Genomic DNA, 15,142 nt, shown 5'->3' with positions numbered 1-15,142 from the left:
TCATGACAGTGAGTGGTCCACAAATAACCCCAATTAACAATAGATGGATGAAAAACATCTATTGCCAGGTGTGCAGGTTGACTGCTTCGAATCAGAGTCAATTAGGCCATTTTTTAGATGCAGAAACCACAAGGAACCACAGGGATACAAAATACTGAAAACTGGTTAAAGCACCTCAAGTCAGTAAAGCAACTGAACTTTTGTTTGCACATTTCTTTAAAGATGTGCAAAAAATTTCTTACACTGAAAGAAAATGTTTTACTATACATCAGGAAAATGATTGCTTTTTTAAGGAAATATATAATAACCAAAATAATATTTCAGATTTTTTTTAACACATTGTGACCTTGTGTGCTGTTGTTTAGGTGACTGTCCCATTTTTCAGCCAGTTTCTAAGCAAAAAAAAGCTAACTTTGCATTTCCTGCAATGTATTTGTTACTCATATTCAATCTTTTTTTGACTATTCTTCAGAACTACACATGCCTTTGGCAAAATGAACTAAGTTTCTTAGATTGCAGTTAACTCCAAAACGTGAGAAACGTGCAAAACCTTTTATATGTTTTGCATCGACAGTGATTTGCAGATTCATTTTCAACAAAAATCCAACTATTTTTGTCAATTTAAATACAATTTTACGGGTTTAGTTTGTTATTGAGCAGATGAAATAAAAAAAGACATAAAAAGTTAGTTTTAAAATAATTAATTCTCGCCCCAACAATCCACAAAAATTTGGACACCACTGTAATAGATGGTATCGAAAAGGCAGAGGAAGTTCTCTTTCAGAAATTCTAACAGATGGGGGTTTATGACATCCTGGATTTTGTTCATAAAATTGATTACAGTCACTCCTAGGAACGTTAAATTGCAGGCTCTCATGCGCACGTCCTTCATAATGAAATCTCCAGTGATCAGCCCTGATGGTTGTGTGAGCTGAGAGAGGGGAGAGACTGGATCTAAGATGCAGCAGGAGGTGAAGGGCCACTTGACATGGGTTGTCTCATTGGGAACTGTTGTGATAGGAGAGTGGTGGGACTTAAGCCAGCAAGATTCTAAGCAGAGTATTGGCACCTACTCAGCAGGTATACAACTAGGTAGGCACTGTGTCTTGAATAATTTTTTTTTTTTTTTTAAACTCTCCCTTAAGGATGTATGCATAAATCCTGTAGATGAGTGTAAGAAACCACTACATCCTGTTTCAACTGGTTATAAAATATTTTGTTTCTTGTTTAAACTGATAAACTGTGTGCAAAATCTATTTAAGTAAGTTAAGGATTTTCTCTGCTTTGCTTGTTGTGAGTTAGTTACACTAAGACTGATACCATCTAAAATAACACTTTTTAAAACCAGTTTAAATATTTGAATCTAAAAGATTTTGACTTCACCACATTTCAGAACTCTGAGTTCTCTTTATGAATCGTAAAATCCAACAGTCTTTGCAATTATGCTTTTTTTTTCACTTTGACTTCCCCTTCCAATAATTATGAGAAGAAGAAAAGCAAGATTAAAAGATTATTGAGTGTCATTCATTTTCTAATCAAGCTTATGCTCAGTCTTGTGGTATAAATCCGGTACACTTATTCCCTGCACAGTTCAGACTTTTGCCCCCTCTAAAAGAAATCACTTCCTGCACAAGCTGTAAGATCTTTTGTTCAGCTTGAAGCAAGATTATTGAAAAGAAAGTTTTTGTTCCATGAATCATCAAACAAAGTAATTTAACAATTCTTGGAAGTGTTTGTATTTTAATATCTATTCCATTTTTATTTCTTGCTTTTTAGTATAACATATAACATCATGGAATCACCTAATAAAGCTTTTTGAGCTAACCTCAGTCTACTTCTACACAGATTGTTAAGTAAAAAGAATGGCTGTTACAACAGAATCCTTAGACAAGCACAAAATAATAATTACTCATCTGCATTTAAACAAAATGAGGTTATTGATGTACAGTGCAGGAAATCAATGTTCTAGAACCAAACATGATTTTACATGTTTATTAGTGATATGCTAAATATATGCTTAGTGACATGCTTTTTACAACATGGCCCAATAGTTTATGTATTTTCTGTAACATAGAAACAAGTGCATGTCAGGACATAGCCTACAGTTGAGTACATTTATAATTCATACTCACATGCGCGCCCCCCCTACACACGCACGCGCACACTCCTCATCAATGTACAAAAGCTTGGTGGGAGTCATGACTAATGTATTCTGCTTAATTAATGAGTGGTGCTCATGAAGCCCTGCAGCGACCAGGAGAAATGATTTTGCCTTCATCATCCCATGAATTTCTTCCACATGCTGAACTATGAAGTAGAGGTAGGAAGTGAAGCGGAGTTTACGAGAGGAGCCAGCAAAACCAGATTTAATTTGTGATGTAACATGGTTAAATATTTAGTAGGTTAATGTTGAGAGCTGATGAAGAGGGCAGCAACGTAAAACACTGAAATACTCATACATGTTGTTTGAAGTTACTTCTGTACACCAACAGATGGACAGACTGAATTAATGTGTAAAACAAATACACAAACACAAGCCAGATATTATGATCAAGAAAGAAATTAGTACACATTGTATCTAGTAAAAGTATTTATTCTTTGACTGATTTTGTCATATAACGCCAATAAATTTCAGAGTGCTCTGATGAAAATTATATTTCAGACCAATACCATTTCACAAGCATGATTGACAGCACTAAGACCCTCCTGCTGGCTCTGATTGGTTGTTTCTGACAGATTTGTGCATTTCTCCAGAAAGCAGAGGACCTTAATTTTTCCCATAGATTATCTGTCTCCTACTAAACTGCTAGACTGTAGTGACAGCTTTAACAAATACATAAAAAAAACATATTACCTTCCTAAAGTAATGGCCCGAGTCATTTTTTGGGAAAAGTTTCTATTTGTTTTTTTACAAAAATCGCTTTTGCTACAAAATGACTTAGACCATTATTTTAGGAAGGTGACAATGGAAAATAATGACATGGCTCACAATATCCAGACTCCTTATAGCTACCATTAGGTTGAATAACGATTTCTGATTGAGAAAAAGCAAAACAAAAAACACTTAAGTAAATGGCTAAGTATGTAGCTTTTTTGAATGAAAACAATATTTTAAGTATATTTTCATATTCTTGTTTGTGTTGTCCTGAAAGGTACAACTAAGATGATTTTGTTTATTCTAAAGTGGAGCCTAATACGACCTAGTCTGAGTGAAAAACAGTTCAAATCATTTAAATGCATTTATACAGACATTTGATAAAAAATTAACTATATTCTAGCACAGTTCATCACCACGCTGTGATAGCTGTCTATCATACCTGCAGGAGAACTAAAAAATTAATTACCACTGTCACAGAATTATTAATGGGATATTTTAACCATTAGTGGTTGGGAAGATCTAATAGACTATTCAAGTGAGTGTTTTTCCCCCATAACATAGTAAATCCGAACAATAAATGATCATGTCAGTGAGAAATGATTACATTGCCAGTGGTTACCTTAGCATTTCTTTGCGAGATAACAACCGTCTAATATGAGTGCGCTGCCTGTCTCTGTCAGATTTTTTTTCCTAATTAGTGATGATTATGTAGTGATGTAGAGTCAAGTCTGGACATGTTGAGGTGACCCCTGAAGCGCTGAGCTAATGATGCATAATAACGGATCATCATCATCAGAACCACGGACAGCGCCCAGTGCGCTCTCAGGCTTCTGCATCATGCATGCCTTGAAGAACATTAAATATTAGAAGGATTGGCAGGTTTACTGATTTTATTTTCCAATTAAAAAAAATGCTCAGAATGAAAAGGTACTAAAGGAGCAGCATGTCTTAGAAGGTTAGACAAGTCATTGATCCCTAAAGCACAAGTAGATAGGTGAGATTTTGAGCTCTTATGAACCATCAATAGTAATGGCATTTTACAAATTTAAGGCTAAAATATTATTGAGTTACTAAAAAATATGCAAACATTGAAGACAGAATATTGTTTTTTCATTTTATCTCACTTACGAAAATACTTAACATCGTTTTTCACATAATTGTGATCTGATTTATGCTAAATGTTGGCAAATACAGTATAATAACAAAAGCTTAACTGTGAGTCTTTGAGAGCACTGAGTATGCTTGTTATAGCAGACTAAGGAATAAAATATTGCTTCGTCTTACAAAACACCTTTGGTTGGCAGTTGTGGGTATTTGCAAAATACATTTTACCACACTGAAACTGGTACAAACTGAATCAAAACAAAATTAAAAAAAGAACTGAATTTGTAAAAATGGCAAAGCAATCAAACGATTGTTTTTCAAGTGTCACTAACACTGTCACAGATCCCTATTATGAGACACAGCAGGGAGTCTGGTTTGACTTCTGAGGAACATCCTCTTCTAAAACATCACAGAGTCAGTCTGTGTCTCATGCATTACTTGTGTAATGCAAACTGTTTCCTGTTGTTTCTTTTTCCATTTATACATTCAAAATTAGTTTAGATAAATTCAATTTATATCAATTTTGTTCCTTCTACATAGTCTTCATAATTACAAATATAATACAAATTATTTCACAAAGTAAAACAAATATAAAATCATTTACATAATAAGTCACACAATAAGACAATGCAAAATTACATTGTACAAAGACAAATTAGAAACCTAAGAATTCAGATAAAAGACGATCTGTAAAGTAAGATAAACAAATAAATAGCATTAAATATTAAAGTAGCACTATATAAGGCAGATCTTGTCTAAAAATAGTTTTTATCAAATGTAAGCTCTTTCAAATGACAAACACACAAAATGTCTTTATTTAGCTCTTTCATGCAGCTGGTCACCTTTGTATAAAATACTCCGTTTTATTTTCAGTTTATATATTGATCATCAAGAAAATCAATTCAATGTTAGGTATGTATTAATAAAACCCCCTCTTTCCTGTGGTGGTGTTTTTCAAAAAACAAATTTGAACTGATATATGATATAAAATAATGTTGACCTTCAACTGGATCAAAAGACCAGCTTAGTATAAATTCTGTAATTTCTTGTCCAGTGATGATGATGATGATGAAAATATTAGTATATGCTTAAGTTTATGCCGTGCTATAGATCAAGTTATTAGAGCAATTATTACAGCTAACAGTTTATTTTTTAAACGTTCTATTTTTTGTGTTGAATCTTTCATTTAAATTTTTGTGTGCATCAGGGGATATTCGAGTTAAACCAATACCTCATGATTCCTCTTTCCCATGTGTAATAAATTCTTTAAACGTGTCCTCATCTCTCAAGCTTCCAACATTGCCTCATTCAATAATGTCAAGCAGAACACTTCAGTAACGTGAAATTTAATGACCTGTGACAAGCTCATAAAAAAGAACAGAGCACGGCAGAAATGACAAGGTTTAATCCCCGTCTGCCACCCCAACCTCTTCTCCTTTTTTTGTCCTACATAAAGTCACTGTGTTCACTACTCCCAGCCTCGCTGCTCTCCTCAACATGGGGTGAACCAGCTGAGATATGTCCTGTGCCACAGGGCAAAATATATTGAATGCTTGTCATAGCATTCAGCTCAAAGGACATAGGTTCCTATTAAATTAGTTGGGGGACATTTCTAAATTCCCAGCTGTAATATACCTGGGGCTTAAGAGAATGCTTTCTCTTGACCCACCGGTCAATTAATACCGCTTTTTCTATGTACCACTGCATGAAGATTATATCTCCATTTTTAAAAGTCAAAGACATTAGAAATACACAAGATAGCTTGTACTGAATACGATAAATGTATTTAAATTATGTAAATTGGTCAGCTTACACTCCTTTTGTGTTAAATTTACATTTTTATTTTTTTTTAATTTTTACAACCTTTCCAACACCATCCAATCATTAACATAATAAATGCTGTATGCAAATCTGCATGTATCTCACTTCAGTACTGAGTAACTTCTTCAAAAACTAAACTTCTGACTTTATTCAGATAGATATTGTAATTGCTGCTCTAGTTTTGACAAGCAGTTTGGATTTAAGATTTCATCTTCAGTTTATTAATCTTTTCCTAAAATCTTTTTTTTTTCAGAAAACTATGTTGCTTTCCAGTTGCCTGTTTGTGTCTGTCTCTTTAATGCTTCAGAAATGTACACAGCAATACAAGAGATTTAACACATTTCCATGTGTTCAAAAATTATGACAAAAGGTAAATTCGGTCTTGGAAACTTGAAATACGATGTCCTTGTATATAGCAATTTGGGAATAGTGATGGTGATAGCATTTTCCTTATATTTCATCAATAAACACCCTTGAACATATGACACCAAAATAAATTAAGAAACTTGAGAAAACAAATTGAGAACATGTTACGTTTTTCTTTTTAAGTCATATAAGGGAAGAAAAAAGCAAAAAGACCAATTAAAGCTGTTTCTTAGGTTAAAATATTGACAATAATGTAAAAAATATTGAGCAACTTTAGCCATTTTTTTTTATTTTTTTGCAATGTAGAAAATCCTATAACAATGATGAATGAATGTGCAGGAAATGTTTAAAATTTTATGAAAGCAACTTTAAGCATATGTTTTTATTTGTCTTGTTAAGCACATATTTATCAAAACTTAACAGCACCTCTTGATATATTGATTCAAGAAAATGAAAATGTTGATGAGAGAAAAAAAAAATTTGCACCACCACTGAATGTGTTGGAACTGACATGAAGCACTAATGGCCTTGCACTTAAAGCTCAAGTGGCTCTCATTATGATACTAATATATTCACTTTACATTGTGAGTAGATCTTTCAGCAACATTTGGTTTCCCTCAGTTCACATCTTCCCTATAGACCAGTGTCAAACAAGCTTATAGAAATGCATTTAAAGTCCAATGAAATATACGGCTCAAGTAAATAAAAATGCAAAAGCATCAGATTATATTAATGGAAGCATGTTGCTTTAATGTGCTCTGTCAGTAAACATGCAGCCCTTTAATAGCCACAGAGTTCTATTATTATTCCACAAGACTCAATCTGTATTCAGCCAAGGGAACTAGTGAGGAAACGACGGTTACAGAGAAGCAGACTTAAGTGAGGACAAACATCACTCTAGATGGTTGCACAGTTTTCTGATGAACAGAAAGAAACATTCCCTACATCAAACCTTTAAGGGGAGGCTAAATATAAACACCCACATCTCAGAGGCAATTACAAATAGATGAAAGAGAGGACCAAGACAAACTTATCTGAATTCTTCCCCTCCCCTCCCAAAACTGCGTTTGATGGGATTATTAAATTGGCTGCTGTCAAGTCTGTTTAACGGCATGGTCTCTATTTTTTAGCAGCTAATGTATATGGAGAGGGCTGCCAGACTTTTCACACTAGACTTCCACAATAATTAGATAAATATTTGAAACTGAATTTCATTACATTTTCTCAAAACATCTACTGTATTTTGGATGATACGATGCAGTCATTTCTAGTTCTTGTAAGTGATGCATGAAACTATTTGCAGCTTATTCAGGACATTTTGCTAACAGAATCTATGATGAGTATCATGAAAAAGGTAAAATAAAAAATAAATCACTGAATTTACTCATTGCCTGTTCAGATCAATGGAAGAAGGGCGAGGCGAGGCAGGGATAAGTTGTGCATTTATTTAAACTGTGCATAAACAAATGAGCAAATAAAAAAAATAATAAATGAGCTTTGTACCAGCTGGTGTTATGTCGTTTACACTGACATTTGCAGGCAGGCAGTCGGTGCATGCCTGTTACTGTCTGTCTTTATATAGATATACATGTTTCACTGCAAATGTACTACACATGTTGACATTCCACAGTATTTAATGAATCTTTGTGGCATATTTAGGCTTTCTGGACAGTCATAAATGCACAGTGAAAATTCACAGAGTAATGCAGAACGCCACATGCTTTTCTTCTACGCATTTAAAGATTAAAAACATACAGTTCAAATCGGTCCAACCAAGGACAACTCCCCTATGTGGCGATCATTTCCATTCAAGTAGACAGACTTTTAAATGTACGGAATTGATGACATAAAAGTGTTTCAAAGGTCAAATTTCAAAATAAATCTTCTATTTTGGGTTTATATACAGTATTTCTTTTTCCAACTCCAGAGGAGTCAGTGCCTCACCAGTCATGAAAACTGCAGGAGCCACAAGTCCTACAGCTGCAAAACAAGCCCAAATCATCAACGCTCCTCCATCATGCTCGACAGTTGGTGTGAGATGTTTGCTCTGATAAAATGTTCCACATCAGGCCAAGCCTCTCTTCACTGCCTTAGCAGCCTTCCCAGATAATCTGTAAAAACCTCAAGCTCCTTTACCTCCTCCCAGACATTGTACTCTTTTAACCATGAATTTCCCTGAATGAAATGTTAATGTATAATGCTGATTTCCAGAATAACCTGAAGCAATTAAATTATTTTACAATGAAAACATTTAATCTCGTTTTATAATAGCAAACTAAATTTAATGCATATTAATTTAAATTCAAAACATTGCTGAAGCATAAAATTAGCATTTTATTTCATGAAATATTAATTTTTTACAGATTTGTTCATGTATAAGTATTACATCTATAACCAGATTTGTTATCTGGTAATATTCAAACCTTGCATGACACTCATTTCAGTTTGCTGTGACAATTTGGACATAGACAGAGAATCACTGAAAGCATTGGAATTATTGACCATGAACTGCATTATTCTGGTTAAATGTCTCTGCTGGTGTTATTTTTATTTGTGTAGTCAACTATGTATCACAAATGCCTCTAGAGAGTGGGATATGAGTAATCCTAAAATAACATATTTATAAACATAAACGTCTTCAGTCTGAATATCTAAAAATTGAACAGAAAGCTGTTGTCTCCTGGGTTAAGTACCTAATTATTAATGCTGTCAATCTATTTTGCTTGGATGGTTGGATAAAGTATTTTTTTAATACGGCAACAGCGAAACATAATGGTGATTATTATGAAAACTCCTAGAGAGAGTAAATCATTACCAGATGTATCATAATAGAGTTTAAATAGGTTCTCCTGTTGTTTTGGTCTTATTTGGGAATAAAATCTGTCAGTTTCTGAAAGCATCTACAATTAATTATAGAAACTGAGGGTCACCTGGTTCTATTTACCTTTTTAAATCTTATTGCTGCTCGCCAATGTTTTGCTGAAACGAGCAGAAAATGGCCGTGCTTTTTCCCTTCTTCTGCTTTAAAATAGACTTCTTGAAGACAGGTTCTGTTTGATAACAATAACGACGTTATCTTTACCTAAATCTATGTAAAAATAGTAAAGTCCTGAATGGATTAATATTGTATTTGGGGGCAAAAAGATCACAAAGGTTTATGCTGGTAACCTTACAAAATGTACTTTACACTATAATGCTTTAAATCTAACTTGTCTTATTTGTATTCATATCTGCATCATGCTGTAAACCACAGGGTTTCATTCTTATTCATCATGCAGTGGAAGATGAATCTGAATGTATGGAATCAGAAGCCAGTTTTATGCCCTGAGCACCATAAGTGCTGCACCAGGCCTTAGGAAAATGCGAAGGAAAAATACATCACAGTTCTAACAACATTGCTTGACTGAGAGGTAATAATATTTAATTTAGAATGGCAAAACTGCCGAAGTGATGGAAAAAAATAATGTGAATCTTGTACAGATAATCACCCACACAACAAGTAAAGAAATCCATATGCCTAGTACATGTGGGCTGCAGAAAAGCCATTCCAGGAGAACTGGAGGCCATACTTAAGATTTAAAAGCCTGAGATATGGAGCTTCACTTTTCCGCCACCTCTTTTCTTTCGTACCCTGGAGCAACTTGGTCACTTCGATAGAAAGGAATAAAGTGGGAACACAATTACTACAACCTCTGATTCTCTACAGAGCTTTGTCTGCTTAAAGGAGAGGGAGTCATGCGAAAGACAAATCAGATTAAAAGTGCTGAAAGACTAAGAAGATGCATGCTGTAAAAAATAGTGCAGTAGCTTTGAACCCTCTGGGAAAGGAGTGGTGTAAGCAAAGTTTTGAGGTGAATGAACTTAACTGATGCATTGGTGTCTGTGGAGACACAAACACGGTGCATTTACAGATTTACAGGCCTGCAGCAAAGAGGCAGGAACAAACACACAATGGCCATCTGTAACATAAAAACACTTTTTACTGCAGTATCTGTTTTATCTCAGCTGAAAGTCATTTAGATGTACTCTTACATTTTTCAAAAATATATATTTTTAAAGAGCTGTTTAAAGTTGCGGTATGTAACTTTTATTTTAAAAAAATACAAAATAAATAAAAATTACATATTTGCTTTACTGTGTAGTGACAGTAAAGTATGAGACAGTTAAACTGTGATAAACAAATCGAGCTGAAAGTCTTCCGGTGCTGACTAGAAACAGCCAATCAGAGCCAGGAGGAGGTTCTTAGAGCTGTCAATCATTCCTATGAATGTGCTGCTCACCCCTTGCTTTCTGCTCTGATACAACTTTTCCCCATCAGCAGAGCCTGTGGTGAATGCCAATGCATGGCCACCGATGACAGTGGATAAACGGTTTTCCTGTAACGGCAACTTACACATTTAGCAGCACTAAAATGCTCCTTCAGGCTCTGATTGGTTGTTTTTGGTCAGGCGCCATGTTACTTTCAGATAATCATAGTCTTAGCAAATACAGAAAAACTTAAAAGTTACACTGCAGCTTTAAAGCAATGCAGACATTTTACCTAAGCCCTGCTTTATATGTTTATGAACTTCAATATTTCAAAAGAAAATATTGAACATTGCATTTCACTTTATGTTTCTTGCTGCTTCAATTTATGGTAGGCTAAATGAGCCTCCAATGCAAATATTTTAAAAGCAGTAATATTTTACTGCTTTTCATGTGAACATCTTAGATTTCTACATCCTACATATTTGGTGTAAATAAATAAAACTTTGGTTTAAAACATCTCTGCATCTGTCTTCTTTAATCCAGTGCCAATGTTTCCTTCACAAAACCCTTAGCATAATTAACAAAACAATAGGAATTAGGGCAAAATAGCTAATTACAGAAGCTGATGGGCAATTCTGTTTCCACTGTGAAATATTAAGAAGCAAATATGAAGATCGGAACCCTCAAGGAAAACACACGAGGAGAAGCAGAAGGAGAGAAAGGGAGGCCAGCAGGAGGATTTATCTCTCCTCACAGATGCAAAGAGTCTTCCCAGGTCTCCCAGTCAGCAGCTGGGACAGTTTACAAGCCGCAGAATGGATTGATTGCCGATAGATCCATGTCCCTGTGTAGCTGCCAACTCTGAGCTAATTAAAGAACACTTCTCTGGAGAAACATGGAGCACCAACCCAGTACATTTTATTTACTCTTGAGAAAGTGTGCTCCTGTACATCCCTTTTGGGGGAAAAATGTTGCCAGCAATCAGAAAGGTAGCTGCTTTGCTTTTTTTTTTATATAAAAGCTTAAAAGCCAGAGACATAAATTTGGCAGAAAACTGGCAATTCTGTTGTTAGACAGGCTGAAATTATCTAAAAATTTGCATAGAGTGCTGAACCTGGAAAATAGAAAAGAAAAACTCCTAACATTTATGCTATGCAAAAAGATACATTTAACAGCTGCATTTGTGTCTTATAGACAATACACCAAAATGACACCGATCTTTAAAATTGTAGTCAGACTGAGATCATTGGAAGCTAACAAGAAAAGTAAAAATTTCCAGGACCTAAGCTGTCAAATATCTAAACTATGACAAATTAGTCAGCTAAGACGAAACAAATGACAAAAATACAACAGTCATCAAAAACTTTAGAAATCTTCTTTCAGGAGCCCCAGAAGCTTGTGTACTTGACCCCATTCTATTCTGTATGTCCCTGACTAAGTAGCCAAATGTGCAAACTTATGTTTACAGTTGCAGAAATCACAGTCTGCATTCATCAAAATAGTCAGGGTTTAATAATTAGCAAATCACTTTGTGTATATTTGGCTATAAAACAAAAAAGTTGGATACACTCAAATCTTGGCCTCTGATTGACAACCAATTCAAACATGTGTAAAACGTGGCAGCATGCATCAGACTTACCGGTGCAGGAGTATTCATCCACTCTGGTGAAACCCGGCAGACAGTCACAGCGATAACTCCCAGGCAGGTTCACACACATCGTATTGGACTGGCAGTAATGCATCTGTGTTGCACACTCATCGATATCTAGAAAAACAAAAACAAAGTAGAAGTAGTGGGTTATTAACTGACCAGACGGCTTTATATTTGGTAACAGACTGCAACAGGTGGATGAACTTCACTGAACTGCTTTGTCAGTGTTGGTTCAATTACATTACAGCAGAGTCTCAGGGCATTGCATTTTTTTGAGTTGCTTTTCATTAAACAACATACACAAGTCAAAATATTGACCCTATTATTGATTGTCCTAAAGGGCAAAATAAAGATTATCCTCTCACAGACCAATGTGTGTAATTATACAAACATGTACATATATTCTGCTGTTGTCACAAGTAAGATAATAGACAGGAGCTAAAAATATGGGAATGGCAGATGAAAGACAGCAATAAATGTTAAAATACCCCAAAGAAAAGGTGTACAGTAAAGAAAGAGCTAATGAGATGAGGACATTATAACTGAGCCAGAGAAATGCAAGGAGAGCATCATCTCCTTTGACACCCATAATGTGCAGGTAATATCGTGATAAATTACAACACCTTCACTCCATACACAATTCCTCCCTTCCTAATGTAGCTTGAAAGACATTGTATGAGCATTAAAACACGTGGCTCAGGAATGCATTAGCTGAGCTGGATGGCTGCTGATGAAATGGGACGCGAAACACACAAGGGAGGTTTTATGCAAACGGGTCTGGATTTCTATGTGTGTGCACATGTAGTTGCACAGTTTAGAGCATTTATGTGCCCAGCAGAAGACCAAATTCCTGAGGCTAACGGGCCTTTCTACCACTTAAGGGACTCTGCATGCCACACTTGAGGGAAGGAGAGTGAAGAGAGCTATTTCCATATCCGTTCCTTGGATAAATACATTTTAGCTTTGAGGTGTTCAGCTCAGGCTTCCCCTTTACAACAGGATGAATTTAGATCAACTATGTAATTGACTTATATGCAACACCCAAAGGTTTTTTCCTTGGTAAATTTCATCCCTAGAAAGTGTACAGTGAGAGTGGTAAATTGTCGAGTTAAGAAGAGACAGAGCATGTCTTCAGGTGTACAAAGCTTTGATGCCCTTCAGAATAAAAGGTTGCTACATCAAAAGCATGAAACTTATGAGTGCTTTGACGCCACACAATAGTACCTGACTCCAATTTCCATCTTGTTTAGGAGCACTACTCTACCCTAAAAGCCACTCATTTGATTACCCTTTATTGGTGAAAGGCGCCAAAACGTTGTTCAAGGGTGATGGCAGCTGCCCCGCAACGCCGACTCACAGCCTCAATAATTCAAAGTCAAGAGCTCACCACTTTTGTCAGCTTTCATTATAAGTGAGAAAAGCATCGAGTGTCAGGCAGGAGGAATGATGAGGCTTTTTGATCTGTGTTGTTCCAAGACACTATGCCCATGTGTGTGACTGCATGTGTGTTTGTGTTTTTGCCCTCAGCATCTTCCTCTGGGGGCATTGTTGCAGGTGAGGTCTGCTGACAGAACTGGAACTGTCATTTTGCACAGGGGGGGAATTCATTTTTCTGGATTTGCCAGTGTCTCTCTGGCTGCCTTCTTCCCTCCTCACCACCCTCCAACCCAGACCTCCTCTTCCTCGCCTCCCACCCCCTTCTGAGCACACTCTCTTCATCTCTCGGCTGCTTTATTCATGCTCTGATGTAGGTCAGGACTGGGTAGGGGGAACAGCTAAAAATAAGGCGGGATAGGACTCTGTGCATGTGTATTTATGAGTAAGTGAGGGTGTGCACATGTTTCTATCAGCTCAACCCTCTCTGTGCGATATTGTCTGGCAAAACAGAAAAACAGAAGAAAAAAAAAACACATTCTGAATGTCAAGTGTTTTGGTTCTGTAAGCCAGTAAAGGAGAAGAATCCTCATATTCCTTCATGCAAGAGTCTCTTCTATGTGCAGGGCTCACCTTTTCATGTAGATGTCAAAAGGAACATTATTATATGCAGAATGATTTTATCTCATTTTTTGTGGATGCTCCTTTATTTTTACTTTAATGCCCCCCAGTTTAGTGAAGGTGCGACAGAAGGTATACATTTCATATAAAACGTTTTCTACATCTCCAACAGGTTTTTCATGTATTTTGTTTCCTCACCAAATGTGAAACAAAAAAATTGAATTTTGTGAAGGTGCAATTGAGAGTATAAATTTCAGACAGAGCTATTTCCACTGAAGTAAATAAAAAAAGGGAAGGCAGTGAATTTCAATCACATTCCAAACAATTTTATTTTTCATGTTTTGTTTTTCTTCACTAAACCTAAGAAATTTGAAAAGACAGACTAGTGGAGACAAACCACTAATCTGGTTTGTCCAGAAGTGCAGAAAAAATTCAGCACTTCTGGGCATGACTTAGAAGTTTTATGCTCAAAGAAACATTGGTTTTTGATGAGATTTTGACTCGGTAGAATATTTCCAGAACTTTTAAGCCGTCTTATCCTCAAGAAAAATGATGGAATTGATGACAGTTGACCTTGTTAGTATTCTGTTGTATGCTGCAAGTACTGGTAAAAACTTCTAAAGTCCCTATAAACTGAAAACCATGAATCATCATTAGGGCTGTTGTAAGACGAACGTAAGTCCAGGGACCGGTAGACCAGGGGACGAAAGTAAGAACTGGGGGGGCAATACGGGATATTTATGACACCTTCGTTCGTCACACTCAGAAACTTATCTACCAGCCATGTACCGCCAATATGATTTCCGCCACCAGTTTGTTGAGACCGGGATGATATGAAATTTATTGTGCGGTTCGTCCGTAAAGTTACACTTACACTGTAAGCATCAGCTACTCAGCCGCCCACAGTGTTCAGTCTATCCGCTCACCTGTATAAATACTCCCGCATCGCTCTTCCCGCATCGCTGTTCCCGCCCTTCGCTCTGAACCAGCAGCTCCCGGAGGAGAAAGGCTGCCGTACTCCAGGCATCGCACCAGTCACGTTAAGGATGCCTATTGGTCTCCCAAAAACGATGAAAACC

The 15,142-nt window shown here is 36.1% G+C and overlaps 1 protein-coding gene across 1 annotated transcript in view; it reads right to left on the bottom strand.

Annotated features, from left to right (window-relative positions):
• LOC116718581 (protein kinase C-binding protein NELL1) overlaps nt 1-15,142 on the bottom strand; it is a 233,510-nt gene that overhangs the window by 54,303 nt on the left and 164,065 nt on the right. Inside the window, exon 13 of the mRNA XM_032560663.1 lies at nt 12,057-12,182. Coding sequence (XP_032416554.1) covers nt 12,057-12,182 — 126 coding nt within the window. The remainder of the gene's footprint in view (nt 1-12,056; nt 12,183-15,142) is intronic.

The sequence above is a fragment of the Xiphophorus hellerii genome, chromosome 4 (genome assembly GCF_003331165.1).
Source record: "Xiphophorus hellerii strain 12219 chromosome 4, Xiphophorus_hellerii-4.1, whole genome shotgun sequence".
NCBI classification, from domain to species: Eukaryota; Metazoa; Chordata; class Actinopteri; order Cyprinodontiformes; family Poeciliidae; genus Xiphophorus; species Xiphophorus hellerii.
Note: the sequence above shows the minus strand (reverse complement) of the source record. Positions and strands in the feature narration are given on the sequence as shown.